Raw genomic sequence first — 26,026 nt, 5'->3', positions numbered from 1 at the left:
AGAACAAAACCACGTTGGCCTAAATAAACGTTCTCATTTCCTTATTGGAGTTTTGCCATGTAAAGACAGTCAGCCAAACATATACACATACACACACACACACACACACAAGCATACGCACACACACATACGTAGGGCAATATTGACCCAGTCCAGACTTGACCAGCTGCTTGTAGTGTTATAGGATCCCAGGGTGGGTCATCTCCTTAGAGCCTGCTCTTTCTCTGTGTGCACTGGACCAGAGCTGTCCCTGTGCCTCCTTCCCCTGCTCCTCTTACTCTCCACACACACACACACACACAGATACACACACACAGCTACACACACACACACACACACACACACAAGCATGCGCTGAGACCTGAAGCTGGACAAAGGGAGTTCAGGACAGACAAGATGAAGATTTACAATCAGAGCTTGTCATCTCTTCTCCTCACAAAGCCAAACACACACACACACACTGGTTGTATTGTGTGAACTTCCTGAGTGAAGGGTACAGGTCACATGACGGAAGCCACTGAAACAAGGTAGTTTGTAAGGAACACTTTCTGTTCCCTATACACACACACATACACACATACTCACCTACACACACTCTTACATGCCCACACACACACATACATTCAAACACACAAGGTTGTTCATGTCCATTCTATGACGTGTGTAGACGTGGTTCTGTGTGTGTGACTGACCCATCCTCTCTCTCCAGATGTTCCACGCCAACACCGACCCGACGGAGGTGGTTCTGAACCGGATCCCCCAGCCCGTCCTCGCCCGCTTCGTACGCATCCGGCCCCAGACCTGGGAGAACGGCATCGCCCTGCGCTTCGAGCTCTACGGCTGCCAGATCACCGGTGAGAGTTAGCTTCGGCTCAGCAGGCTAACCCTGTGGGCTGAAGGCTCCGCAATGCGTGACCTCTATGACAGAGACAGAGACAGACCACTGCCCCTGTCTCTCTCCACCATCCATCCATCCATCCATCACCTGCTTTCCCTCTCCTCCATCTCCTCCCTCCATACCATCCCCAGAGCTATTCACACACCTAATGAGATTGTTCTATTTCCGTCCCCGTGGTGACGAGGCAGCCCATCATTGTGTTTGACCCCCCTGCAGCTGATGAGAGCAGGGGGCTTCTGATGTTATCACTGCCGCCATCTCCTCCATCATTATTGTATTAGGAGCCTATTCACTGCCTCCCAGGGCCACTCTCAGGGCCCTGATGTGCTTTTAGCTAGGGGAGCTATTTCAGCGCTGACACAAATGACACATAAACATGATCCTGGTGTCTATATTAGCCCAGGGCTAGCCAGCACTCAGTGGGCCATGGGACCAACAGCACTGCACATCACTCATAACATAATACCCTGTATTATGCCCACTGGGAGGCATGGAGTGCCCCTTGGTGTGTGTGTTTGTGTGTGTGTGCGGGCGTGCGTGTGTGTGTGGGCACCAGGATTGTGTCTGTTTGTGTGTGTGTCTATTTACGTTTGTTTTTCTCGGCCTCTCCGTCTCTTTCTCTCTTTTTCACTCAAACACAAACAATCACAAGGAGAATCTGGCAAGGGTTCAAGATGGCCCGAGATATAAGGCAACCACTCTCTGGCACGTCACTAACTTAAATCCAACTTGAAATGTCTTTTCTGCTCCTGTGTTAGGGATCCAACAGGCATTTTGAGCTGCCCTCTTCTGCTCCTATCTCAGTTTAGAACCCTCCATCTCTCCATCCCATAATGCATCTCTTCTTCCCTTGTTTCTAGTTCCCTGTCCTTTTGCTTCCCCCTCCTCCATACCTTTTCTTTCCAGCGTAGGCTTCCACCACCAGCATCCCCTTATTTTTAGCACCTTTTCATGTCCACACCGTGTGTGAGTGAAGGATGACTCCATGCTGCTTCTTCTGGCTCTCGTCCTTGACTAGCAGGGCCAACGCAGTGAGAGTGTGTGTGGGCCGTACTTCAGTGTGTGTGTGTGTGTGTGTGTGTGTGTGTTTGTCTTTGAAACGTACTTCTGAGTGAGTGTGTGTGTGTGTATAATTTAACTGCACTTCAGAGTTTGTGTGCGTGTTTTCAGTATCCTTTGTCCATTTGTCGAGGGCTCTTCTCCAGAAACCTCCATATCCATCTCCTAATACTACATATCTGTGTAAAAACCATTGCCATTGTAATAACCATTGCCTGGTCCAAAATAACTCCCCCTACTTTTCCCTCGCATGCTGTCACCTACAGTAATGTACAGAGAACACCATAAACTATGTTGACATGATTCTTTGTCGCATCTGACCAGGTTCCTTTGTAGTCAGTGTGGCGGCGCCACCAAACAGTCACTTGTTTTGTTGATTCATTATTTACTCCTCATGCCTCCGCGAGTGACATAACACCATGAAACATTCATCTGGCTAGCCTTGAAACGTCAACGTCAATCTCCCTCACTCGCGTCTCCTTCTCTCTGCCACTCCCCCTCCCTCTCCCGCCCCCCCACCTCGTCTTTGTGCCCCCCCCCCATCTCCTTCTTTACTCCTTTACCCCCCCGCTTCTCACTCTCCCTTCTGCCTCCCCCAAACATCTCCAATGACCCCCCCCCCCCCCTTCAGATGCCCCTTGTTCGGAGCTCCAGGGCATGATGTCAGGACTTCTGCCCGACTCCCAGATCTCTGCCTCCTCCATGAGGGACATCCATGGCTCCATGGGCGCGGCACGGCTGGTGGCCAGCAGGTCAGGCTGGTTCCCCAGCCCCACGCAGCCCCTGGCTGGGGAGGAGTGGCTGCAGGTAGGGCCCCCCCCCCCCCCCCCCCAGCTCCCTTAGTGGGACCACATGCTACACTGAGCAAGATGTGACAGTGTGGCAGGAAGGGTGACGGCGTGATGTGTTGACAGGTGGACCTGGCTGTACCCAGGACGGTGAGTGGCATCATCACCCAGGGGGCGCGCAGCGTGGAGGGCAGTACCAGCGCTGAGAACAGGGCCTTCGTCAGGAAGTACAAACTGGCGCACAGCCTGACAGGCAAGGACTGGACCTTCATCCAGGACATCAAGACTGGCCATGCCAAGGTAGAGGATGGACTCACTCACCCGTACTGTACTCTGAGGCATGCACGCATGCCCACATGTTTTTATACAGTTTTGCTGTGTGCATGCTGTGGATATACTCGTACTCTGGTTGTACAGTTACAGATAAACACACACACACTCACACACACAGCCCTGTGTGTCTGTCAGTCATAGAGGATGGTTTCAGCTGCAGGGTATTAATAGCAGCAGTTGTTCTCAGTGAGTCAGTCTCAGATCCAAAGACAAGCCTCCCTCCCTCTTTCTCTCTCCCTCTCTCTTTCTGTCTCTCTGCCTCTCTCACCCTCTCTCTCTTTCTCATTCCGTTTCTCTCTCTCACCCTCTCTCCCTCCTCCGTAGCACTGAAAGAATGGAATTCCATTAGAGTCTCAGACGTGATAACATTTCAATTTCATCTTTTACACTGGCGTTAATTAAAAATGCCTCCGCCCGGCGACCACTCCAGGCATCAGCCTGCTGCAGCAGCCAGTCACTCTGGGCCCCCCTCTCCCTGCCTCTCCCTGCTGCCTGGAGAGCTCAATCTTCTCACCGTCTCCTCTCCCTCTATGTCTCTCTGTCTCTCCCCCTCTCTCTCCCTCTCTCTCTCCCTCATGTTCAGATTTTCGAGGGAAACATTCACTATGACACGCCCGAGGTGCGGCGGTTCGAGGAGCTGGTGGCCCAGTTCGTGCGGGTCTACCCAGAGAGGTGGTCCCCCGCTGGGATCGGCATGAGGATGGAGGTGCTGGGGTGCGACCTGCCAGGTAGGAACTCCTCCTCACGTGCACATGAACACGCGTGCACGTGCCCGAGCGCACTGACACAGAACACACACGCAGACACGCACGTAAAAACAGGCCCGCGTGTACACACACACACACGAGCGCACACATAAGCACAAGCTTTCTCACACTGTGTAAACTAACACACTATAAAACAGTGTGTTCTTGCTAATGGCTGCTTTCAACAGTACTTTGTCGGAGCATTTCTCTATGAAGTTCTGTTTATTCTTACAGAGGAATTCGGTACATGAAGAGATAATCACCCTTACACACGAACACATACACACACAGTAAACACGGCATCACACATTCCAAACCGCATACTGTCCAGTCTGAGCATGTCATTATCGTGACTGAAACAAGACATGTGTGTGCGGGATCAGAAGCAGCTTCACTGTAGGGTTTACATGTCTGGGATCAGCAGACTATAGATTAATCCGTCTGGGTCGAGACCAGGATTGGGACACAGCACATGCATGCATGCACACAGTTTTGTTCCTTTATCTCTTAGGTTACATAATGTAAGGTTCCATAAGTTCCAAAACCAGAGCTCAGGAAGATACTCTCCTCTCTCCTTTCCTCGCCTCCTCTCCTTTTCTCTTCTCTGTCCTCTCCTCTCCACTTCTATCTTCTCATATCCTCTTTATGTTGACTGCATGTGACATCAGCACTGGGCCTCCAGGAAGTGAAAGTGGCACGAGGCAGGTGAAGATAGGGACAGGATATGACACAAACCTGGTCCCCCTGGACCCAGTCCTGCCTCCTTGGCAGGAAGAGGCTGGTGGTCGTCAGTGACGGGCTGTCAGCATCACTCTGTGTATGAGTGTGTGTGTGTGTGTGTGCATGCGGGTGTGCGCTCCTTGTGTGTGTCTCTGGAGGAGGTTGTGGTCCAAGTTCTAGCTATATAAAGCTACCTGCCTGTAGGGCAGCTGATACCCTGATGGGGGGTCTAGCCCAGATGTGACAGATCTGGGCCACAGGCAGACTATGATGTGGACAAGGGGAAAGGGGTTAGCCTGCGTTAAACTGTGAGGTGAATTGATCCACCTGGGTTAAGACTTGTGTCGGCCCAAAAAACTGTGGTGCTGGGCTTTCAGATGGGTCAAGGAGCCATACTGGGGCAGGTCCTGTCTGGCTGCTCTGGTACTGCGGTACTGGACTAGCCATCTGGCCTCACAGCCCTGTGTTGTACTAGAGGTACAGAGAACAGGGGGGAGAAGGAGAAGAGGAGAGGAGGAGAGAGGAAGTCTAACTCAGGGAGGGAGAGAAAGGGGAAAGAGAGAGAGTAATTGAGGGCTTTGGAGGGATAGATTATAGTCAAAGTGATGGACGCAGCAGGAAAGTGATAAAGGCTGGGAGAGGCTGTGGGAAGACATTCACGGAAAGCGAGAGAAGAATGGATGGAGGAAAGTGAGGAGAGGGATTTGAGGATCTCCACAGGGAGACCTGCTGTTCCAGTGTGTGATACGGCAGCACTGCGTTGGTCTGGACCAGGCTGGGGTCTGGAGGTCTGGGCACCAGATGTTCCAGAGGCAGGGGGCTCAATCTTCTGCCTCTTAACCAGGAGCAAGTCTCACACACACACACACAGCCCCTTAACCCACAGCCGGAAGAGGGTCTGGGCTTAATCTGTGCATTAACCATAACAATGTACTCTCCCACTTACACGCACAGACCATCTGCCCTTTGCTACACGCCTGATTGATGAAGCTTGCATAACATGTGGTGTGTTAAAGCACAACTCAACTTTATTCTACTCGGGTCTATTAAACCCTTAAGCCGAAGAGGTTGTTTTGAATCTAGTCAAGATTGAAGCCATTCCTCCTAACCCTGTCAGTAAGGTTGTGCGGATGACCGATGTTGAACGAGAGGCCATGACGCTTTGTGTCTCTGGCCACTTTGTCCAGAGTAGCAGGACTTTATTTGGCTTTCTTGTTGTTATTTTCCGTTATGTTGGCTGGGGAATCGTAAGGGAGATTAAATATTAAGAGGAGTGCATCAGCTTCAGTCCACCTGAACAGGCCTGTTTACCTCTAACACACACACACACTCTCGCAACACACACACACTCCTCTCCTGGTAATGCAAAACACGAGCGAGAGAGGATCTCTCTCCTCAGGTTGGCTCCTCCGTGTCTCGGAAGAGGCTCTGGGTCCTCAGTGCTGCCTGTCTCTGCTCCCCACATGAACAGAGGGAGGGAGAGGAGAGAGAGAGACAGAGAGGAGAGAGAGAGAGAGAAGGAGAGAGAGAGAGAGAGAGAGAGAGAGAGAGAGAGAGGAGAGAGAGACAGAGAGAGAGAGAGGAGACGAGACAGAGGAGAGAGTAGACAGAGAGAGAGAGAGAGGAGAGAGAGAGAGAGAGGAGAGACAGAGAGAGACAGGAGAGAGAGAGAGGAGAGAGGAGAGAGAGAGAGAGAGGAGAGACAGAGAGAGACAGAGAGAGAGAATAATGAATTGATGAATAAATAAAATGAGACATCTCGCGCTCCTCAGCCGTGCAAGGCGGAGCGTGAAAGGCACCCGGTCCGACCTCGGGTACTCCAATCACTGCAGCGTCTCCATTATTCATTGTTGATTTTGAGGACTTGCTGGTGTGTGTGTGTGTATGTGCCGTGTGCCTGGCTGTGTGCTCACGTGTGTGTGTGGGTGTGTGGGTGTTGACACAGGGTAGGACAGTGACCTCTACAGGGAGGAGATGCCACAGGGCCTTATGAGGAGAGAGTCACTGTGAGATCAAACTATCTTCAGACAGTGCTGTAGCTGTGGGCCAATGCTATGCCATAACTTAGTCAGTGTGGCAGGCCCATGAGAGACTTGAACCGTCAACCCAAGCATGAGAAGTGCAAACTCCTTTCCCGACCTAGCTGAGCCATCTGTTGTTGTCTGTGTTCCCTCACACACAGCACCTAGCTGGCATGTTCTGGCTCCAGCTCATTGTTTAGTGCTGCTAGAGGAGTCTGGGATAGCATTCTGTTTCTCATCTCCATATAGACTAGCTGAGCTATCACTCATTTAGCTTGTACCAGTGCCCAAAGCTGGAGAATGCCAGCTAGCCAGTCAGTCTGTCAGTCAATATGTAAGTCAGTCAGTCAGATAGCCAGTGAGCTAGCCAACCAGTCAGTTAGTCAGTATGTAAGTCAGTCAGCTAGCCAGTCAGTCAGTCAGTCAATGTGTAAGTCAGTCAGTCAGCTAGCCAGTCCGAATCAGCCAGCCAGCGAGTGCTTAACTCCCTGCTTAGACTGAAGAGAATGGCCCAAGCAGGCCTCAGCAGCCTGACCCTGCTCCTAGGGGAGGAGTCCCAGGGCTCCAGTTCTAGAATGTTCAGGTGTTCTGATGTTCCGGAGCTCTCCGTGGCAGGTTGCCAAGGCAGGCCCCGCTGCTATCATCATACTGATCACTTTCACATGTGAGGGAGGTGGCCTGCCTCCAGATCCTGACAGGGGATTGGTGGGATAGGCCCCAAGATACGAACCCCCCAATCCCCTCCATCCCTCCCCCAGCACTCCACCCCTGATAGGGAATGGAAAATGGCTGACTGCCTTGGAGCCGAGAGTGGGAGAGAGAACGAGGGAGAGAGAGGGTCGAGCGCAATCACTCCAGTCCCTGCCAAAAGCTCCTGCCACCCCCCCCAACTCCCACCCCTGCTCCACCCCCACCCTCACCCCTGCTCCACCCCCACCCCCACACCCGGGAACAGCGCGCTGAGGAAGCCATTAGAGACAGGAAGTGGCACATTTCCAGCTGTAAGGAGGAGAAGGTGGGGATGGATGTTACAGCCCAAGTCTGGCCAGGGTTTTCAGCTATGCTACTGAAAATATAGCTCTCTCCCAACCCCCCTGCTCTCTCTATCTCTCTCTATCTCTCTCTATCGCTCTCTATCTCTCTCTATCTGTGTGCTGTGTACAGAGAGTGCCCTTGCTCATCTCCTCCCTGTACTCTCATCTGGTTGTTTGAAGTGTCACACATGGAAGTGCTTAGTGTTGGGCGCAGGTTCACTCACAACACCGCTGCTCTCCTCCAGCCCAGGGCTCCACCACTGCATCCTCCCTGTCTAAATATTTGGCTTGAGCCCTTCACTTTTCCTCCCTGTTCTACATCAGTCACGCTTCCTCTTTCTCTCTCTCTCTCTTTCTTTCTATCTATCTCTCTCCATCCCTCCTTCTCTGAATGTGTTGGAGGCTGTTAAACTCTGTTAAGCTCTCCATGTGTCCATTACTGAGGAGGTGGAGGGTGGAATCCCTTTACAAGCTGATGGACAGCTGTAGTTCTCTCTGAAGGCTTATGTTGTCACTGGGCCTTCCTGACAGGCAGCCTGGGGGTTTATCACATCTATAGGTTCTTTGGAGGAATCATCTGTGCATCACATCAAACTTGAAACCACCTCGCGCTGAAACAGCTACTATAGCAGTAGAGCTCTTTTAATGAATTTGTGCCACTTGGTGTGTGTGTGTGATTGTTATTAGTATTAAACAGATCCTCTGCCTCTCTTTGGAGCTGGAGGGTAGAGCTGTTATCAATGGTCTAACAAACAGACTGGGAGGATTACTGCCTCACTCTTCTTCATTCTGTGTGTGTGTGTGTGTGTGTTTGTGTGTTAGCCAGCAGTGCTATTAAAGTAGCTCATTTTGTCAAAGAGAATTATTCAAATACACATTAAGAGCTCTTACATCCCTTGCCTGAAATTAATCAAAATCTAAAGCTATAATTGGCTTACTGCAGATTGTTCAGAAAACCTCATTGTTCTGAAATCCTGGAAGCGATTTAAGTCTGACGAAATGAAAGTGATCTCTCCCCCCCCCCCCCCCCCCCCCCCACTGGTAGCAGAGCAGCAGTAGAGTGCTGTGTGTCTGGGTTATTGGTACAGACTCAGTGAACACCATTATGGAGAGGCTTTCCTCTCTCCTGGACACTTAGCCCTAACACTCTGACCGGAGAGCTTTCTGCTGTAAAGAACTCATTTTCCCAGCATCCTTCTCTCCCCCCAGCTGCTGCTGCCAATAGTTAGCTTGGCTGTCAGAGGAAGATTTATACCAAAGCTTTCTCCATAATTGAACAGTTTTCCTGTTTCCGCACATTGTGCTGTGTCAGTGGTTTTAGAGGCAGCCGTTGCTGGTGACCAGTGTGTGTGTAGGTGTGTGCGTGCGTGTGTGTGTGTGTTGTGTGCATGGGAGAGGGAGAGGACTGAAGGATAGCTGTAGTGTTAAGTGGGGGCCAAACCCATAGACATTATACAGCCATTTCTCCAGCCCGCGAGGGCTTAGTTAACACACACTATGTAACCTGTCAGTTCACTCAATCATGTGGTATGTACAGTACCAAACAGACTTAGTGTTAACCAACAAACAGTCTTACCTACATAGCACACTATGCCCTAAACACTAACCCTTCATAGCAGACTGTACACTGACTCTAACCCAAACCTGATTACAGTACCTGAGTGTTGCAGTGTCACTGTCCATCCCCACTCTTTTTATGTGTGCATATTTGCATGTGTGTGTGTGTGCGTGTGTGTAGAGAGTGACAGCTCTGTGAAGGTGACGATCCCCTCTCCTGTCCCGGCCCTGTCACGCCTGACAGGACCCTGTGTCGCCTAAAGGTCACGTAACCGCGGTGACAGAGCCTGACCTTTAACTAGTGGATGGGACATGTACAATTTGGGGAGGGGGGGGGGAGTCAGATGTCTATCCCAGCTAATTAGGACAGTAAGGGGGATGGGGACAAGAGGGAGAGAGAGAGAAATAAAGGGGGAGATGGTGCAAGAAGTAGAAAAGAAATGTCCAAAGAAATGAAAAGAGACAGACAGAAAGATTCTGTGGAGGGGAAGAGTGAGTGAGTGAGTGAGAGAGAGAGAGAGAGAGAGAGAGAGGAGAGAGAGAGAGAGAGAGAGAGAGAGAGAGAGAGAGAGAGAGAGAGAGAGAGAGAGAGAGAGAGAGAGAGAGAGAGAGAGAGAGAGAGAGAGAGAGAGAGAGAGAGAGAGATGGGTGTGTCTCGAGAGACACACCCTGTGGAGCAGTGCTGGAGGTTTAGGTGTCTGCAGGAGGGAAGGGTGTGTGTGATGCATTTCTACCTGCCTAGCTACCCCTGTCTTCCCAGGACTAACTGGTTGGCTGGCTGGGGGGTTAATTGCTCAAGTAAAGGGCACCAGATTAGTAGATTTGAATGTCAGGATACAGACCAGCTGGGGCCTCCTCTTTCATCACAGGATTTAGGTGCTCTTCTCTCATTCTAATGAAGCAGACCTGGTGTGGAGGTGTGATTGTGCGTGCTTGCACGTGCACGAGTGTGTGTGTGTGTGATTAACATTGGCCTATTATGCTGTGTAAGAGTAATGGCACTAATGAAGTCAAAGGCTGACAATCACAACTCATTTAGCCCACGCCTCACACTCTCATCGCAACCCTACAGTGTCTCCGTGTGCTTGTGTATGTATGAGAGAGAGCTCTCTGTTTTGGAATGCCAAGGGTCTTAATCATAACAGTGGTATCATAGCCTGTATCTGGGAGGTTACATAACAATCCCATATGCCTCTCCTGTCCTCTCACCCTGCCTCTGTAAACACATCTCTCCTCAGTACACACACGCACACACACACCCGCAAACACACAGACCACAGACCCTGTGACTCATGGAAACAAGTAGAGTTCTGCAGCAGCAGCAGGGCTGTGGAACAACACGGGTTTCAGGTTTGGAGGTTTCGAGGCTGGAGGAGGTCTGAGTGATGAGGCTGGCGGTTAGAGAAACAGAAACAACACAAGCTAGAGTTACCCTGGGATAGAGAAGGAGAGGGAGAGAGGGGGAGGGGGAGGGGGAGAGAGGGAGAGGGAGAGGGAGGGAGTGGCGGAGAGGAGAAGAGAGATGTGGGGAGCAGAGAGGGAGTGGAGGAGAGAGGAGAGGAGAAGAGAGATGTGGGGAGCAGAGAGGGAGTGGAGGAGAGAGGAGAGGAGAAGAGAGATGTGGGGAGCAGAGAGGGAGTGGAGGAGAGAGGAGAGGAGAAGAGAGATGTGGGGAGCAGAGAGGGAGTGGAGGAGAGAGGAGAGAAGAAGAGAGATGTGGGGAGCAGAGAGGGAGTGGAGGAGAGAGGAGAGCTAGAGAGATGTGGGGAGCAGAGAGGGAGTGGAGGAGAGAGAAGAGCTAGAGAGATGTGGGGAGGTATTGTGGGTGATCCTCGTGCCACGCAAGCCTCACAATCATCTGTTCCCTGACATCATCTATGGGGCATCTCTCCCCAACCCCAACACACACACATCACCGGCCTTCTGGTCCCAATTAGGCAGTTTTTTAACCTTGGTTAACATTCTTTAAACAGTTTGCACAAGGCCATGCACTCTAAGCAGTTTTCCAGCTGTGGTTATGTGTGTGTGTGTGTAAGTGTGTGCGTGTGTATGATGAGACGTCTTCCTCTGTGGTTTTTCTGTGCAATGTGGTGTTGTGTGACTTGTGGCATGGTAGAAGGCAAAAGCAGTGACAACAGTAGAGGCCAGGGGTACTTATATGGACTACTATAGTCGTAAAGCACAGGAACCCTCTCTTTCCTCCTCTCACACACTATCTATTCCTCTCTCTCTCTCTCTCTCTCTCTCTCTCGCTCTCTGTCTCTCTCTCCCTCTGTGTGTTTGATGTGTGCCGCGGTGGTCCCATGCCGTGTGATAGCTCCGTCTGCCAAGGTCACTGAAAGTAGCGCATCCATCACTGTGTGTGTGTGTGTGTGTGTGTGGGTGCGTGTGTGTGTGTGGGTGCAAACTGGCTCTGACGCCAGCTCTCTGAGGCTCCGTCATGGAACTCAGCTCAGCAGTCATGCAGGTCAGGGGGAAGATAAGTCGAGTTGCGCAAGCCCTGCTACCAAGGCCTTCCAGCTACTGACCGGCCACATGCGTGCGTGTGCACGTGTGTGCACGTGTGTTTGTTTACTGTTACCTCATAATGCGTGTGTGTTCTAACGTTGTGTGTGTTTGTCCTTTCTCTAGAATCCACGACTGTACCTGACACGGCCACGCCCACCTTGCCCAGAATAGAGGACACCACTGCTGCCCTCAGACCAGGTAAACACACACACACACACAGTAGGTGCAGATCTTGGGTCAGATTGGTGCTTCTCTCCCAGGTTGAGGTCAGGATGTGGGGAGTGTAAGCTGATGCCAGACCTGTGCCTGGAGGGACAGCTAAACCCTGGAGGGGGTGGGGGACTGGAGGACTGAACCCCCTGAGCGGGTCAAGGTGTTTAGGAGCACATAGATGATGTCATAATGTAACTCAGCACCAACAGGCTGCTGGGAGTTGGAGTCAGTTAGAGTCAGGCCTCTGAGGGCTCATTGGGGAGAAGCTGTTTTACTGGGAATATGAGTTTCGCAGCTTCAGGCCAGAGGCCAGAGATCAGAGACGAGGTTCTGCTGTTGCACTTCCTCCCTAAAACTTCCTTTGGATACTTTAGACTCAAGTTATGGGCACACTTAGTGTAACGAGTGTAACGTATGTCTTTTTCTCTCTTATAATTCTCCCTCCCTCCCTCCCTCCGCAGTGACCAGCCCGTCCTTCCAGGGTGGTCTGTGTGACTTTGAGCAGAGTCTGTGTGGCTGGACCACTGACCCCAGGTCTGACCTCAGCTGGTCTGTTCACACGGCCAACAGCTCTCCTGGAACTGGCACCAGCCTGGACCTGGCTCTGGCATCTGACGGTAGGCATCTGACGCTCACACACACACACATACAGCAAATACATTGTGAGCTTAAAATGACAATGCACACCCTGACCACTACTGACAGACAGTACAAACAACCTCCGGTCACCCTGTTTCTCTGGACGAGTCCTGGTCCTGATCCTGGTCCTGGTCCTGGTCCAGTTCTAGGGGCCGTCAGATAGTCACACAGTTAGATTGTGTTGATATGAGCTCTGCTTCTGCTCCATAGATCTCTCCCTGGCTCTATACACAACACTCCCAGCAGGGACTGCTTGTTTGCTGCCCCAACACTCTTACACACACACACACACACTCACATATACTGGACCCACGCACATACACTCACACACATATATGCTGTACCCACGCATGTACACTCACACACACATATACTGTACCCACGCGCACACATTCAGACTCACACACACACACACACCTCACAGGCATTTCTCTTTATGCTAACTAGACTTCCACACACTCAGAATCTCCTTTGCATAGTACGTAATTAATTTTCCTTTTTACATTCCCAAGGATCAAAAAGAGAAAGAAGGAAAAAAAAAACATTGCACTGTATTAATTAAAGACAAGAGCTGTTTAGGCACTATACAATAATAGTTATCTCATCCTTGATTCATAATTAATTCATTTTGATCTAGATTCCGAAAAGTTTTCTCCTAACTCAAGGTAGAGCAGGGAGAGCGGAGTGCCGAGTCAGCGCTCGTGTGAGAGACTGAGGTGATGAGGCAGGGTGCTGTGAGATGGAGGAGGAGGAGGAGAAGGACCAGGTGCTAATCACTGTTGCCAAGCTGTCCTGTTAGATCACACTGAAGCCCTTCTCCCCCACCCCCCCACCCCCCTCCCTCTCTATCTCTCTCTCTCCCTTCCTCCTCCATCTCTCCTAATTGTCTTTCTTCTCCCTCCGAAGTGTCAGACATAATGTTGTCGATAAAAAGTCCATTTGCTCCACGGTTGAGGGCTGGGGGAGTTCTCCCCAGCCAGCCAGGCTGCAGTAGCTAATGTTTATGGTTTTGTTTTGAAAGCCCAGTCCTTTCTCACTCACCCTTTAGCTGTGAGAAGAAGTGAGGGAGAGGATAAATAATTAATTTAGCGTTTAGCAAAACACACACAGGAATCCTTACTCAATAATGATGGCTATGCTGAACAAGCGGCAAACTGGGCAAGCATTAGCAATGGGCGTCAGCATTTAGCATTACCTGAGGTATTAAGAGAAAATCAGTGTGTGTGTGTGTGAACAGTATGCATGTGTGTACGCCTGCTATTTATGCCGTCATTAAAATGCATGATAAAAGTGTCAGCTTTAATGCGGTGAGCCACAGCCCTCAGTGGTGATAGTGTGGTAACAGGCTAGCCCAGGAAAGTCCTGGAGCTGACAAACAAGACGCCCACAGGAGACACCACTCACTGCTGCTTCCAACTCTCCATGTTTCTCCCTGTCTGGATACAAACCCTAACCTCTGCATCTATCCCTGACTTCCTGCTGTTCCAGACGTTGGCAACTTCCTGCGCATGGACGCGAGCGGCCGTCTGGAGAGGCAGCGAGCCCGGCTGGTGAGCCCAGAGGTGGGGCCTGAACAAGGGCATCTGTGCCTGCTGTTCTCCTACCAGCTGCAGGGGGAGGCCCAGGGCAGCCTGAGGGTGCTGCTGCAGGACAGTGACCAGGAGGAGACCCTGCTCTGGGCCCTCCGGGGAGACCAGGGCTCCCTCTGGAAAGAGGGCCGCACCATCCTGCCTCAGTCCCCAAAAGAGTATCAGGTAGGGGCCGTCTTCCCTCCAGATCGCACCATGTCACTGTGTTGGGCCGTGTGTGTGTGCTGGTCATGAGGGAGGCTTGAGGGGCAGTTTGGGTCTCCGGAGAAGGATGGCATCTCATCGACCTTCTGTCCTGTGTTCCAGGTTGTCATCGAGGGCTTCTTTGAGCATGGAGGCAGGGGACACATCTCCGTAGACAACATCCACATGAGCTCCACCACTGAGCTGGAACAGTGCACACGTAAGTGTGTGTGTGTGTGACTACTCCCCTTCTGCCTGAAGTGGTATAGTTTGACTAAACTTACCGTCTTTCTCTACATCTATCTCTCGGCCCCTCTCTCTTTTTCTCTCTCTATTTCTCTGTATCTCGTTCTCTCCTCTTTTTATTACACCACAGAGAAGGAAAATGTTCTCTTTCACAAAAACCACAGGAAGTGGAAGGAACTAGGCCACACTCAGCCTCTGGGCAGGGATTCTAATCTATGTTTCATTAGATTGCTCTCCTTTCCTCCCTTGTTGGTAAACACAGCCTTTCCGAGACTTTACTGAGAATTACTAAACAGAAAGAGCCACCCAATCACTGAAGAAGTGAGCTGTGTATTCACATTCTCTCCCCCTCACACACATACACACACAAACGCACGCACGCACAAAAATAATCACACATACAAAAGTCCCACACATGCATGCATTACTGTAGACATACATAAGACATTGTGTTCTTGCAATTGCGAGTGCTACTCCGAAGTCATTGGGGCCTCAAAAGAAAGGATTCTGGGCAGAGACTTTCTTCCTATTTAAACCTCATGACTTTCATAAGTATCCTGCCCTCCTTAACCCCCCCCCCAGCCCCCACCTTCCATCTCCATCTTTCTCTCTCCTTCCCTCCGCACCCCTCCCTCTGCCTACTGAGAAGGTTCTTATCAATGAAAGCAGCCTAGCCATGGTGGCAGGCCTGCCAAGGCAGCTCCCCTGCTCCCCGGCTCTGCACCGCCTCATTGTCTGCATTCCACCCATTCTTAATAAGTCTTCTACTTTTTGTTAGCCCTCCTTCACTTCGCCCCTCTCTCACTTTGCCCCGTCTCCTTATCTCCTCGTCTCTCTCTCTCTCTCTCTCACTTCTTTTCTGCTCCCTATTCCCTCCACACATTTTGGCTCCTATTAGTTGAACTCTCTCTCTCTCCACTGCTCCCTCCCTCGGTTGCTCTCTCTCTCCTGGAGGAAGCTCTCAGGAAGAGATTGTTTCCTCTTCCTCACCTTGTTAACAACAGCCTCTCTCTATTTCTGCTCCATCTGGAGTCCATAACGGTCAACCACAGGATGAGTTACAACCCCACGCTGGGGTCCATTTGGAGTTAATATTTAATGAACCTGAGTAATGCTGAATTACTGTACTGTATCTCCATTGTGACAAGTAATAGGTCCACTAAAGTTTTGCACTGTACAATCATAATTTCATGGCCTTTGTAATCATTTGTTTTCTCTTTCTCTTAGAACCCTTCGCTGCCTTCCCTCCTGACATGACCGGTGAGTTGGAACCATTGTCCTTCTGTGTGAATGTCCCTGCTTTCTGCTTGTTGCTAAGCTCAGCTGTGTCGATGATACGATGCTCCTACAGTCCAGGTTCCATACTGGAGCTACAGTGGGGGGCTGTGCCCAGGGCCAAAGGCTAAGATCTGAGTCTAAAAGAGTTGGGGGGGCATCATGAAAACCTCTGTTCTGTCAGCATCCCAGCATCGTCTGAGCATGACCCCCTGCATGCAGGACTGTGACCCCTGTTATGAACCCTCATCTTGTCACCATGGAAACCATAAACGGCATAAACAACAACAGCCATATAGACCTACAGTACTGCCAGTGGCATCAATTAATGATCACTATGTACAGTATCAGTCACGGCAGGTCATGTCCCCTCCCATCTCAGTATGTCTGAGTTGAGTCACTGGGATGTCCCCATTTAAAAGTATTGACCTGGTATGTCCACTATATGACAATATGGCCCTAATATGTCCCCTATATGAAAGCACGGTGCTGGTATGTCTACTATATGACAGAATATTCCTAATAGATCCACTCTATGATAGTGTCACTTTAATATCTCCCCTATAGGCCCTGGTATGTCCCATATGGGACAGTGTGGCCCTTGTATGTCCCATATGGGACAGTGTGGCCCTTGTATGTCCCTTGTAGCTCTAAGTGTAGACCATGTGTAGCTGGAGAGGATATAGAGCAGCAGCCATCGTTCCTGTTGTGTCATCATCCCGTCGTCCTCTGACTGTGTGTTCAGCACCATACAAGGAGCCTCTCTAGGAGCTGCTTACTCTAGGAGAATGAAATGCAGAGCTGGTGGCGCCCCAAGTTCCCTTTCTGCTCCAGCGAGCAGAGCAGTCCTCAGACGAAGCAGACAGACAGGGTTTAGCCAGATTATAGCCCTGCTTTGGTACTCCTCTTATGGGCAGACACGAAGGGGGGGCAGTTTGTGGTGGAAAAGGCATTTTGGTCAGTTTTGCCTCGGATGTAATATGCTTGTCCAACACCATAGGTCAACTTTAGTACCTGAGGGGGGTTTGATTTATTTTCTTAATTGGACTAGCTGAAAGAGGGCCCAACCTTGTGCTAAGTCAAGCCCTTCTTTGACCAGAGTTCTGTTTTTTTTCTGTGAATGTTTTGGCTTTTCTTGCGAGGGATGAGGGTGGGTGGGATGTGGTGTCCAGGGATGGGTGCACTGACCAACAGACTGAACCCCTCGTGTCCTGGGTGATTTGGGGTTGGTTGCCATGGTTTCCGTAACAGTGTTTGGCTTGTGGTAGTGGAGACTGGCAGATGACCATGCATGCAACAAAAGAAATGCAGACCAAGGACAACAAATCTGGAGAGACCACTCCCAGAACTGACCTTCTCCTCTGGTGTCTGATTCAAAGTTTTAGAGAAAAAGCAAAACGACGGTCAAATTTGGTTTCTGGAAACATGGTCACTTCTCGAGCTCACTCCTACAGGAGCTTTGAAATCCAAGCTGTGTTTAAATCTTTAAAGAGGATCTTCTGAACTTTAAAGAAGCCTGCTTTCTCGAGATTTTCTCTCGTGTGAATTTCATTTGCTCACGGCAGGTTATTCACACCGAATTGAACAAAGTATTCAAACAATGTCTTTAATGTGGGCTTTTGAGTATCATGACCGGATTAATCTCTCTCACTCTCTTTCTCGATCTCTTTCGTTTTTTCTTTCTCTACCTGTCTTTTTCAGTTTCTATTTCTCTCTGTCTCGCTCTCTCTCTGTCTGTCTGTCTGTCTGTTTGTCTCTCTCTCTCACTCTTTCTCTCTCTCTGTCTCTCTCTCTCTCGCTCTTTCTCTCTCTCTGTCCCTCTCTCTCTCTCGCTCTCTCTAACCTTGCTGTAAAAAGTGCCTCCCTGTGTACACTGAGCTACTATACCCACAAGTAGCGCTGCAAAAGAAACATAGCTTTGCATTGACCAATCAAAACCCTCACTGGAGCCAGCATCGCATGATCCTCTGCGTGTCTATGTGCGGCAAATGTCTGCTCTGTTTGCAAAACAACAAGTCACACATAAAAAAAAAAACAATACAAACACGGCCTATATGAGTCTCTACCCTATAAGGCCTGCATGTCTCTCTAGCCCAGCCAACCTGTTGTGTGTCTCTTCACCAGCAGGGGGGGCCCTACCTGCCGGCAGTGAGCCCACCGTAGACACAGTGTCAGTGCAGCCCATCCCTACCTTCTGGTATTACGTAATGGCCGGCGCGGGCGCCCTCTTGCTCCTGGCGTCTGCCACGCTGATCATGGTGCTGTGTTGCTACCGCTACCGCCTGGCAGCCAAGAAGACCCAACACACTGTGTCCTACCAGAGCCACCCCAACCACCTCCACTACCACAGCAGTGGACTGGCTGGCCCGGGCCTCGAACCCATGCTCTCCATCAGGATGGAGAAGGATGAGCACCCCTGCTCCCAGGGTTGAATGGGGGTCCGTGCGATACAAAATCAACCCAGCTTTATCGTTCCCTCGTGGGGAGATTACAACAGACACAACTGGACAGCAGGAAAAGCTGTAGACTATTTGCTCAGAGACACTAAAGACTGTGAGACGGCTTGAAAACCCCCTGGCGTCTCGACCAATCACAATCCTCAGAGAGCTCCCTGCTTTCGGAGCCCTCTGGCGCTCCTTCTGAAACCTGTGAGAAGGCCTTCTCTCCTTCCTGCCCCCTCTCCCTTTCTCTCTCCTTCCCCTCATCCACCAAGGGTCTTTCTGGGAGGACTGGAGGCTGACGCCTTCGCCGGGGACATAATCCCATGATCCTCTGCTCGTGGAGAATGTGATACAGCACTGTCAAGAGGACACATCAGCCAAGACGGGTGGGGGGAGGGAATGAGACTGGTGGGGGGAGGGAACGAGACTGACGATGGGTGACAGAACAGGAAAGAGAGAGGTGAAAGAGAAGGAGGATGACGTAGATTGAACAAGAGATACGGGGACCTTATTTATGGCTTGAAGCTGCTCATTTGCCAAGACTCTCTTACATCATCAGAGGGGAAGCCCAGGTTCAGACACACACACACACACACAGAGGTTGAGAATGAAAATGACTGGGGGAGGCTCTGTCAAGCATGACAGACAGAGATTTTCTGCCTTTTAAAGAGAGGACGTGTGTAATGTGTTCCCTCTCTGGGTTCAGCAGCAGAGATGGTCCTCTGATAGAATATATACTGGCCCTGCCTGCAGACTCTATACTAACAGACCAGACACAGGTGAGGATTTCACACTGTTAAAGCATGAAGGATCTTTAGCATAACCATTTCTTCTCACTGAACACACTAGACTTCCCCTCCGGACGTTGACAACAATGTCGTTGGTTCCCTAACACAACTCCTCTCCTCATTGAGTTTGCCTGAATGACTTGCCTGTGTCCGATTCTATTCTAAACTGTTGTTTTATTGCCTATACGAAAGGACTGGAAGACTACTAACTGTGCTGGTGTACTTGTGAATGGAGCTGTGGGCTTTCTTCTTATGCAACCGTCTGGGGAAGGCTCCCAGACGGTCCTCAACTCTGTCCGAGCCTCCTCCCCTCTCGGTCTAGGCCTTAACCCTGGGAGTGGTCCTGGCCTCCCAAACACACCTGTACCACGTCACTATGAACACTGGTCATGCTCTTCTACATGTGTAGTAGCGTTGTGGTGGCGTTGTTGTTGTTTCAGTGTATTGTGATCATTTCCTTGTAATTACACATGGATGTTTTTGTGTTTTTTATTATAGTGATCTCCTTGATCTCTTTAAGAGATTTAAGATCTGCTTTAAAATCAACTTAAAGCAGTGTGTGTTATTCTTTATTTTCTAAGAGATGGTCCTCTCTACTGTTTTATATTTGTTATCAAAGATATCCTTGCATTGTTGCTACGGTACTTACTTGTACTTCGCGTATTTGAAACATACATGTACATTGTGTCAATTTCAAAAACATAGTGTTTAAGTTGCTGAATTTATTTCCCATGGGTGTTACTGTGTCTATGGTAAATGAATGTTTGTGGTAAATGGAAGGAACTGCTGTTTAAAAGCTCCAAACCCCAGTGTAGCCCACTGTGGAATGGATTCAGTTTGCTCTGTAAGCAGCTGTCAGGCACTTAAAGATCACTGTGTAGCTAGCTACCAACTATCAAACAGTAGCTAGGATTACTGTGTAGCTAGCTACCAACTATCAAACAGTAGCTAGGATCACTGTGAAGCTAGCTATCAACTATCAAACAGTTGCTACCACATTTGCTCCCAACTACCTTCCACCATTTGGCTTTTGAAAACCAAGCCGTCTGTTGAAGGGACTTTTGTCCATCTCCTCCATGACGAGGCTGGGGGCGGTGAGAGAGGGAAGGGTCAGCCCCCATCCTCTGCCTGGCTTGAGGTGGAGATAATCCCTGTTCACCCGGAGCCGTGAGCAGTATCGCCCCGCTAATCTGGCCCTTCCACGCCTCACTGGAGAACAGAGATCAAAGACAGAGCCGTCTTTCTGTCTTCTAAAGATAGATTCTCTCTAGAAGGCTCCTAAGGTCTCCAACATGATGGAACATGAGAGCTATGTGCAGATAGACAGGTAGATGGACTGATGGACCTCCAACCATCAGATACACTTATCCTATCCAATTTCCTAATGCAATATCTAGAGGTTCCATTTGCCAGGGTTACGCATTCTTTACACTATCCTTAAATGAGAACATTATCTGTGTTCTGTGAATCTGTCTTATATATACACAGAAATATTGTATGAGGCCCAGTCAACTCAGCACAGTACTGGTATGATTGATCTACTCCTATGAGTCAGACTAGCTGCCCCATCCAGTCTTGATCAATGTTTGTATTTTATTCATCCACAGGACTGATATATGACCTGTATTTATGTGCTGCCACCCAAGCATTTTCCTTTCCTCTTCAAACTTTTTTTTTGCTGTATTTGGATGAAAAAAAGGAGCTGGCATGTTGTCGTGCTGTTAAATCAACTCTGGTTTCCTCCCATAGGTTAGTTTGAAGCTCTTAATATTTCTAATTAGTTAATGGATCTGATTACATTTATAAAAACCTGCAGTAAGCAGTTCTCCCTCGGCCCATTTTCTTTCTCCTCCGCTCCTCAAAGTAATATTAACGAGCCGGAGACTCGGAGGGTCCTGAGCACCACACACAAGGGCACATGCTGCCAAGTGTCTGTGGCAGTGCCGGCTGAAAACTCGCCCGCTCCTCCGCTCCTAATTGAGGAGGTAGACATGAAAAGAGACTGTGGGAGGTTTTGGTTGTGTAGACCGGGTCTCTCTGAGGTAGTTTTGTAAGACAGAGGAATGGTGTTCTTACTGTGGGTCTAATTGGCTTGGGGAGAACTGCGCTTCGTCCTTTACTGGTCCTTTAATGTGTCCTTACTCGCTGCTCTTAAACTACTGTTTTCCGCAGCGAATTCTGTTAAGAGATTAAGTTTGAAGTCGTGAAGTTAGTCTGTCATGGTTTGATTGAAACTTCCTTGATGTCATTTTCTGGACTGATGTCACGTTTGATAAACATGGGTTCAGCGTTGACACCGCGACAGATTTGTCTGTCAGGCGAGACTTTCTTAATGCCGACTGGCTTCGACCAGCACCGCTCCTGAGCCTGATTGGCTAAGGCTGACGGTGCGCGGGAGCCTGATTGGTTGGTTACTGTGTGCACTTTGCCTTCTCTTTTGTGAATGTCCACTACAGGGCCTTGACTGTGATTGTTGTTTAACTGTTAGCTACCTTAATGCTACACCTCAGCCTGTGTCTCAAAGATATCGCAGAGTATTTTAGCCTGTCCAATTTCATGGTCTTGGAAATATATTGTGGAATGTGATAATAAAAAGTGATATTTTTCTATGAAAAAGTTGTGTGCACTGTCTTCTTCCCTATTTCAGTCTGGAACACTGATAACAGGAAACTCAGAGATGCTTGTCACAAAATGAAAGGCTGTGAATTGAACAGTGGTATCTACATCTTGCCATGGTGATAGGTGTAGTCTCATAAATGAGCATTCGCAGAGCAGAAAGGTCGTCTCTCCATGATGTGTTACCTTCATACTGTGTTTGATCAGCATGTTTGTCTACCCATGGTCCCCTCATCCCTCAGTTTGAAGTACACCCAGCCTGCGGGCATCCAGCATGTCTACAAACCTCTCTGTCTCTGCCTGTCTTCCAGATCAGAGACCTGTGGACTTTGGGAAAGACCCGTTCAACGAGGGAAAAGAGCGTGTAAACGGAGGTAAGGAAGGACTGCTCCACGTCTTCCTCTCTCTCGCTCTCGCTCTCTCTCTGGCTCTCTCTCTCTCCCTCTCTTCCTCACTCTCTTTCTCCCTCTCTTCCTCACTCTCTCTCTCCCACTCTTCTTCAATCTCTCTCTCCCTCTTTTCCTCACTCTCTCTCTCCCTCTCTCTCTCTCCCCCCCCCCCCCCCCTCTCTCTCTCTCTCTCTCTCCCCCTCTCTCTCTCTCTCTCTCTCTCTTTGTCCGCTATAGCAGATGCTGCTGTGCTGGTACCTCTCACCCCAGGCGTTTTTCAGCTGTGTTCTGTCTAAACTCCTCTCCAATCCCGCTGGCCCTCCTGGCGTTTCAATCTCACAGACAATAGTGCAGCTTTGCTAGGAGCCCCATCTTCTCCACAGCCTGGAGCAATCTAGGTCTCGGTGGTCCCCAATACATGCCTCTGGCTGGGAAGATATGACCGTGTGTTGCTCCAGACGGATCATGTAGCCTTACTGAGTCTGTGTGTGCGTGCGTGAGAGAAGGAGATAAAAAGAGCACATTTAAGAAAGAAAGACAGAGAGGGAGTGAACTTTGTTTCCTCCCAGACTTCCAGGGGAGACACGACAGCCATGTGTCCCCCCCTGCCCCCCTCCTTCCACATGTTCACCTGAAGCTCCTCTTGGGCAAACACAGCATCTGTCTGTCAGCATCAATGTTCCTACCTCACACCCCCGCACCCCCTCCCCAGAAAGATTCAACACTGACACCTAGACTCCATCACTCTCCCTCTGTTGATGATGCAGTGTGTGTGTGTGTGTGTGTATCTGTTATAAAACACTCCACATTCTGGAGTTAATTGCAAAAAGGCTTGTTGATGTGTCTCCATTCATTACTCTGATTAGAATCCCCTTGTCTAAATGCCAAAGCAGCCAGCCAGCAGAAGTCATGCAAAGATAAAACCCTGTCATTCGCAACTCAAACCGACACCAGTTCTCAGTCAACTTCAATGGAAGTGTCTAATTGGCGTGTCAGCATGTGATGTATACTCCCTCCTCTCCCCCCCCCCCCCCCCCCCCACAGGTTTCTCCTTCCCGGAGTGGAGCACGCCCAACCCCTCCATGGACCCCCCCGTGACGCGGGTGTCAGAGAAGGACAACTCGTGGCTGTACACGCTGGACCCCATCCTGGTCACCATCATCGTCATGAGCTCGCTGGGCGTGTTGCTAGGCGCCGTGTGCGCCGGCCTGCTGCTCTACTGCACGTGCTCCTACAGCGGCCTGTCGTCACGCAGCTCCACCACGCTGGAGAACTACAACTTTGAGCTGTACGACGGCATCAAGCACAAGGTCAAGATCAATCAGCAGCGGTGCTGCTCCGAGGCCTGAGGGGCTGAAAACACACACTCACACACACACACCACCCACACACACATTCGACCGACCACCACCTCGGAACCCTCTGGGTCACCCGCCAAACGCCAACCGGCCCGTTGACCCTCCGGGGTTTTCTCATTGCCCTCTAACCCCACCCCCTACACCACCTGCCCGCGCCCCCCTGCACCCCGCCTGCCCCCTGCCTCCGTCCCCTCCTCAGCCTGCAGGAGTCCCCTGCTCGAATTAAGCCTGTCAATAAACCAGACTGACTTGCTAAATGACCCACTACACGGCCTCTGACCTGGACCCAGACTCGGACCTGTGACCGAGCAGAGACAAGGACCTCAAGTCTAGGCAGTAGGCCGTTTTCGTGGGATGTGACAGTGATATCCAAACATATCAATCTTAATGCCTATCCCGCCAAAAAAGGAAAACAAAACAAGAATTTCTAGATTTGTAAAGACGACACGTTTTTTCGTTTGGTTTACGGAGGTTAGATATGAGTTGTGAGCCTGGAGTGTTTTAGAGTATTGCTAGCTTTGCCAGCGCTGCGCTTGCGTTTTGTGAACTCAGTGGCATAGAGGAACTATCGTGGACTGATTCTGTTCTGTTCTAGACCCATGTCTTAACCCCAAAACAGTTTGTAGCGCCCGCCCTGTAGACTGTGTGTGTCATCTCTAGACCTTCTCTCGTGTGTCCACTCTTACGCTTCAGTTCATCTCGTCTTTTTAGCATTATGGATGTTTTCATTACAGACTGTGAGAAGTGTCTTTAAATGAGTAGAGCTGCAAAATACAGAAAGAATACAACTTTATCTAACATATTGGATACTTAACGGCTGTTTGCGTAAGATTAGATTCAGTGTTAGCATCGTATTTTTTGGTATCGTTTGCTTTTTTTTGACCGTATGATCTCAATCCGCGCGGCGCTATGCCGTGTGACACTGTCGGAACGGTTTTATTGCAACCTATGGATTGCCGAGGGTTGGAGAGAGCCATGGAGCTAGCTCCACAGGAACTGCATGTTCTCAAGGGAGAAGGAACTCACTACTGAGAAAGACTGACAAAATAAAAGAGAGAGAGAGAGAGACATTGTCCTCTCTCTCTCTCTCTCTCTCTCTGTCTCCCTTTTGCAACATTCCTGAAGTGAACACCCAAACCGCAAAGACAGAAAGGAGGACTATGGGAGTCTGGGCTGCCCCAGCCTCTCCTGGACACATTATGGAGCCTTAAGCTATGAGCTACTGGAGGAGAGCCATTGAGAAAGTGTTCCTGGACGGGCCTCCACTGGAGGCTAGGAGGACCAGGCCTCACACTGACTTCATCCTGCTTTTCCTTTGCGCCATTCTTTTCTGTTCGTTTTGGCCATGAAAATAGAGGTTAATCACAAACAGGCTTTTTTTTCTTCTTTTTCTTTTTCTCTCTTTTTTTCCAATCTAGGTCATGTTGTTTTGAAATCTGTTGGACTGCCCAAAAGGAGAGACAAGGAGAGAGAGAGAAAAGAGAGAAAAGAGAGAGAGTAAGAACTGAATATCTCTCCATTCCATTACCCAACCTCAGCAAGGAGTCTCTCCCCACCACTCCCCCCCCCCTCTCTCTGCTAGTGAATGCTGGGTAATCCATGGTTATGGAGGAGATGCGGAGGGGGGGCGTTCTGAGAGTTGATTAGGAGGTGCTGAAGGACACTGGGGAGGGAGAGAGGAGGGAGGAGAGGGGGGTTTGAAGTAGAGGTGGAGGTGGCCCATCCAACTCCCTTTTCAATGGACTCTATAGACTGTTTTCCAAGTGCCTTGGGGCTCTCTCTCTCCTTCTCTCTCTCCTCCTCTCTCACACTCTCTCGCCTGATTTAGCTTTCCTTGGAAGCTGTGATAGTATTACCTCTTCAGCCGGGTAAGGGGGGGGCTGGAGGAACTCAACGACATGGAGACCCCGGCACTGGCCAGATAACTCAACTGATGTTTGTAGACTTTGTACAGAAATGTTCTTTTTTAATGTTATTATTATTATTATTTAAATAAAGGATGAATAACATGTGTTTGGACTTTGTGTGGTTATCGGCTTGCCTTGATGTGCTGTGGGCAGGTGGTGTGTGTGCGTTTACGTTTGGGTGTGTGTGTCCGTGTGTGTGTGTGTGTGCCCGCGTGTGGGAGGTTGTTATCTGACCACAGTGTTTGAAGTTCTCTCCTGGGCTTCTGTTTTGAAGGCGAAACCGGACCGCGTCGCTCTGTCTGGGCTAGCTTAGACAGCTCACTCACTCAGGTCATTTCACACACCAAATACTCATGCACGCACACACACACACACACCCTGTAAACACATGCCATGCCAGTCTTTCTCTCTCCCCAGGGGTGCCCTATTAGCTGCTGGTTCCAGTCTTGCAGTAGGAGCAAAAGGAACAGGGCCTCAGCACATCAAAGCTTCCATTCCAGCAACCCTGCCGCCCCCCGCACACACTCACACACACACCCCTGCCCTGGCACTCCCCCCAACCTCCACCCACTAACGTGACTGGCTTAACACCCCCCCCACACACACACACACATACGAGCATCTCACATGATCATCTACATTGCAAGGGTCATCGGAATGCCATAAATCAGAGCATACACTCTCAGCATCGACAGTCATGAGGAGGAGGAGGAGCAGG

At 50.0% G+C, this 26,026-nt stretch overlaps 1 protein-coding gene across 1 annotated transcript in view; it reads left to right on the top strand.

Annotated features, from left to right (window-relative positions):
- nrp2b (neuropilin 2b) overlaps positions 1-25,401 on the top strand; it is a 60,587-nt gene extending 35,186 nt beyond the window's left edge. The window contains exons 8-18 of the mRNA XM_067254582.1: positions 710-854; positions 2,589-2,764; positions 2,872-3,045; positions 3,662-3,806; positions 11,788-11,862; positions 12,339-12,494; positions 14,005-14,270; positions 14,412-14,508; positions 15,762-15,794; positions 21,966-22,028; positions 23,088-25,401. Of these exons, the coding sequence (XP_067110683.1) occupies positions 710-854; positions 2,589-2,764; positions 2,872-3,045; positions 3,662-3,806; positions 11,788-11,862; positions 12,339-12,494; positions 14,005-14,270; positions 14,412-14,508; positions 15,762-15,794; positions 21,966-22,028; positions 23,088-23,392 (1,635 nt within the window). The 3' untranslated portion in view covers positions 23,393-25,401. The remainder of the gene's footprint in view (positions 1-709; positions 855-2,588; positions 2,765-2,871; positions 3,046-3,661; positions 3,807-11,787; positions 11,863-12,338; positions 12,495-14,004; positions 14,271-14,411; positions 14,509-15,761; positions 15,795-21,965; positions 22,029-23,087) is intronic.
- The last annotated feature ends 625 nt before the right edge of the window (positions 25,402-26,026 follow it).

The sequence above is a fragment of the Osmerus mordax genome, chromosome 2 (genome assembly GCF_038355195.1).
Source record: "Osmerus mordax isolate fOsmMor3 chromosome 2, fOsmMor3.pri, whole genome shotgun sequence".
Lineage (NCBI taxonomy): Eukaryota > Metazoa > Chordata > Actinopteri > Osmeriformes > Osmeridae > Osmerus > Osmerus mordax.
The sequence above is the reverse complement of the archived record's forward strand: the minus strand, read 5'-3'. Positions and strand labels throughout refer to the sequence as shown.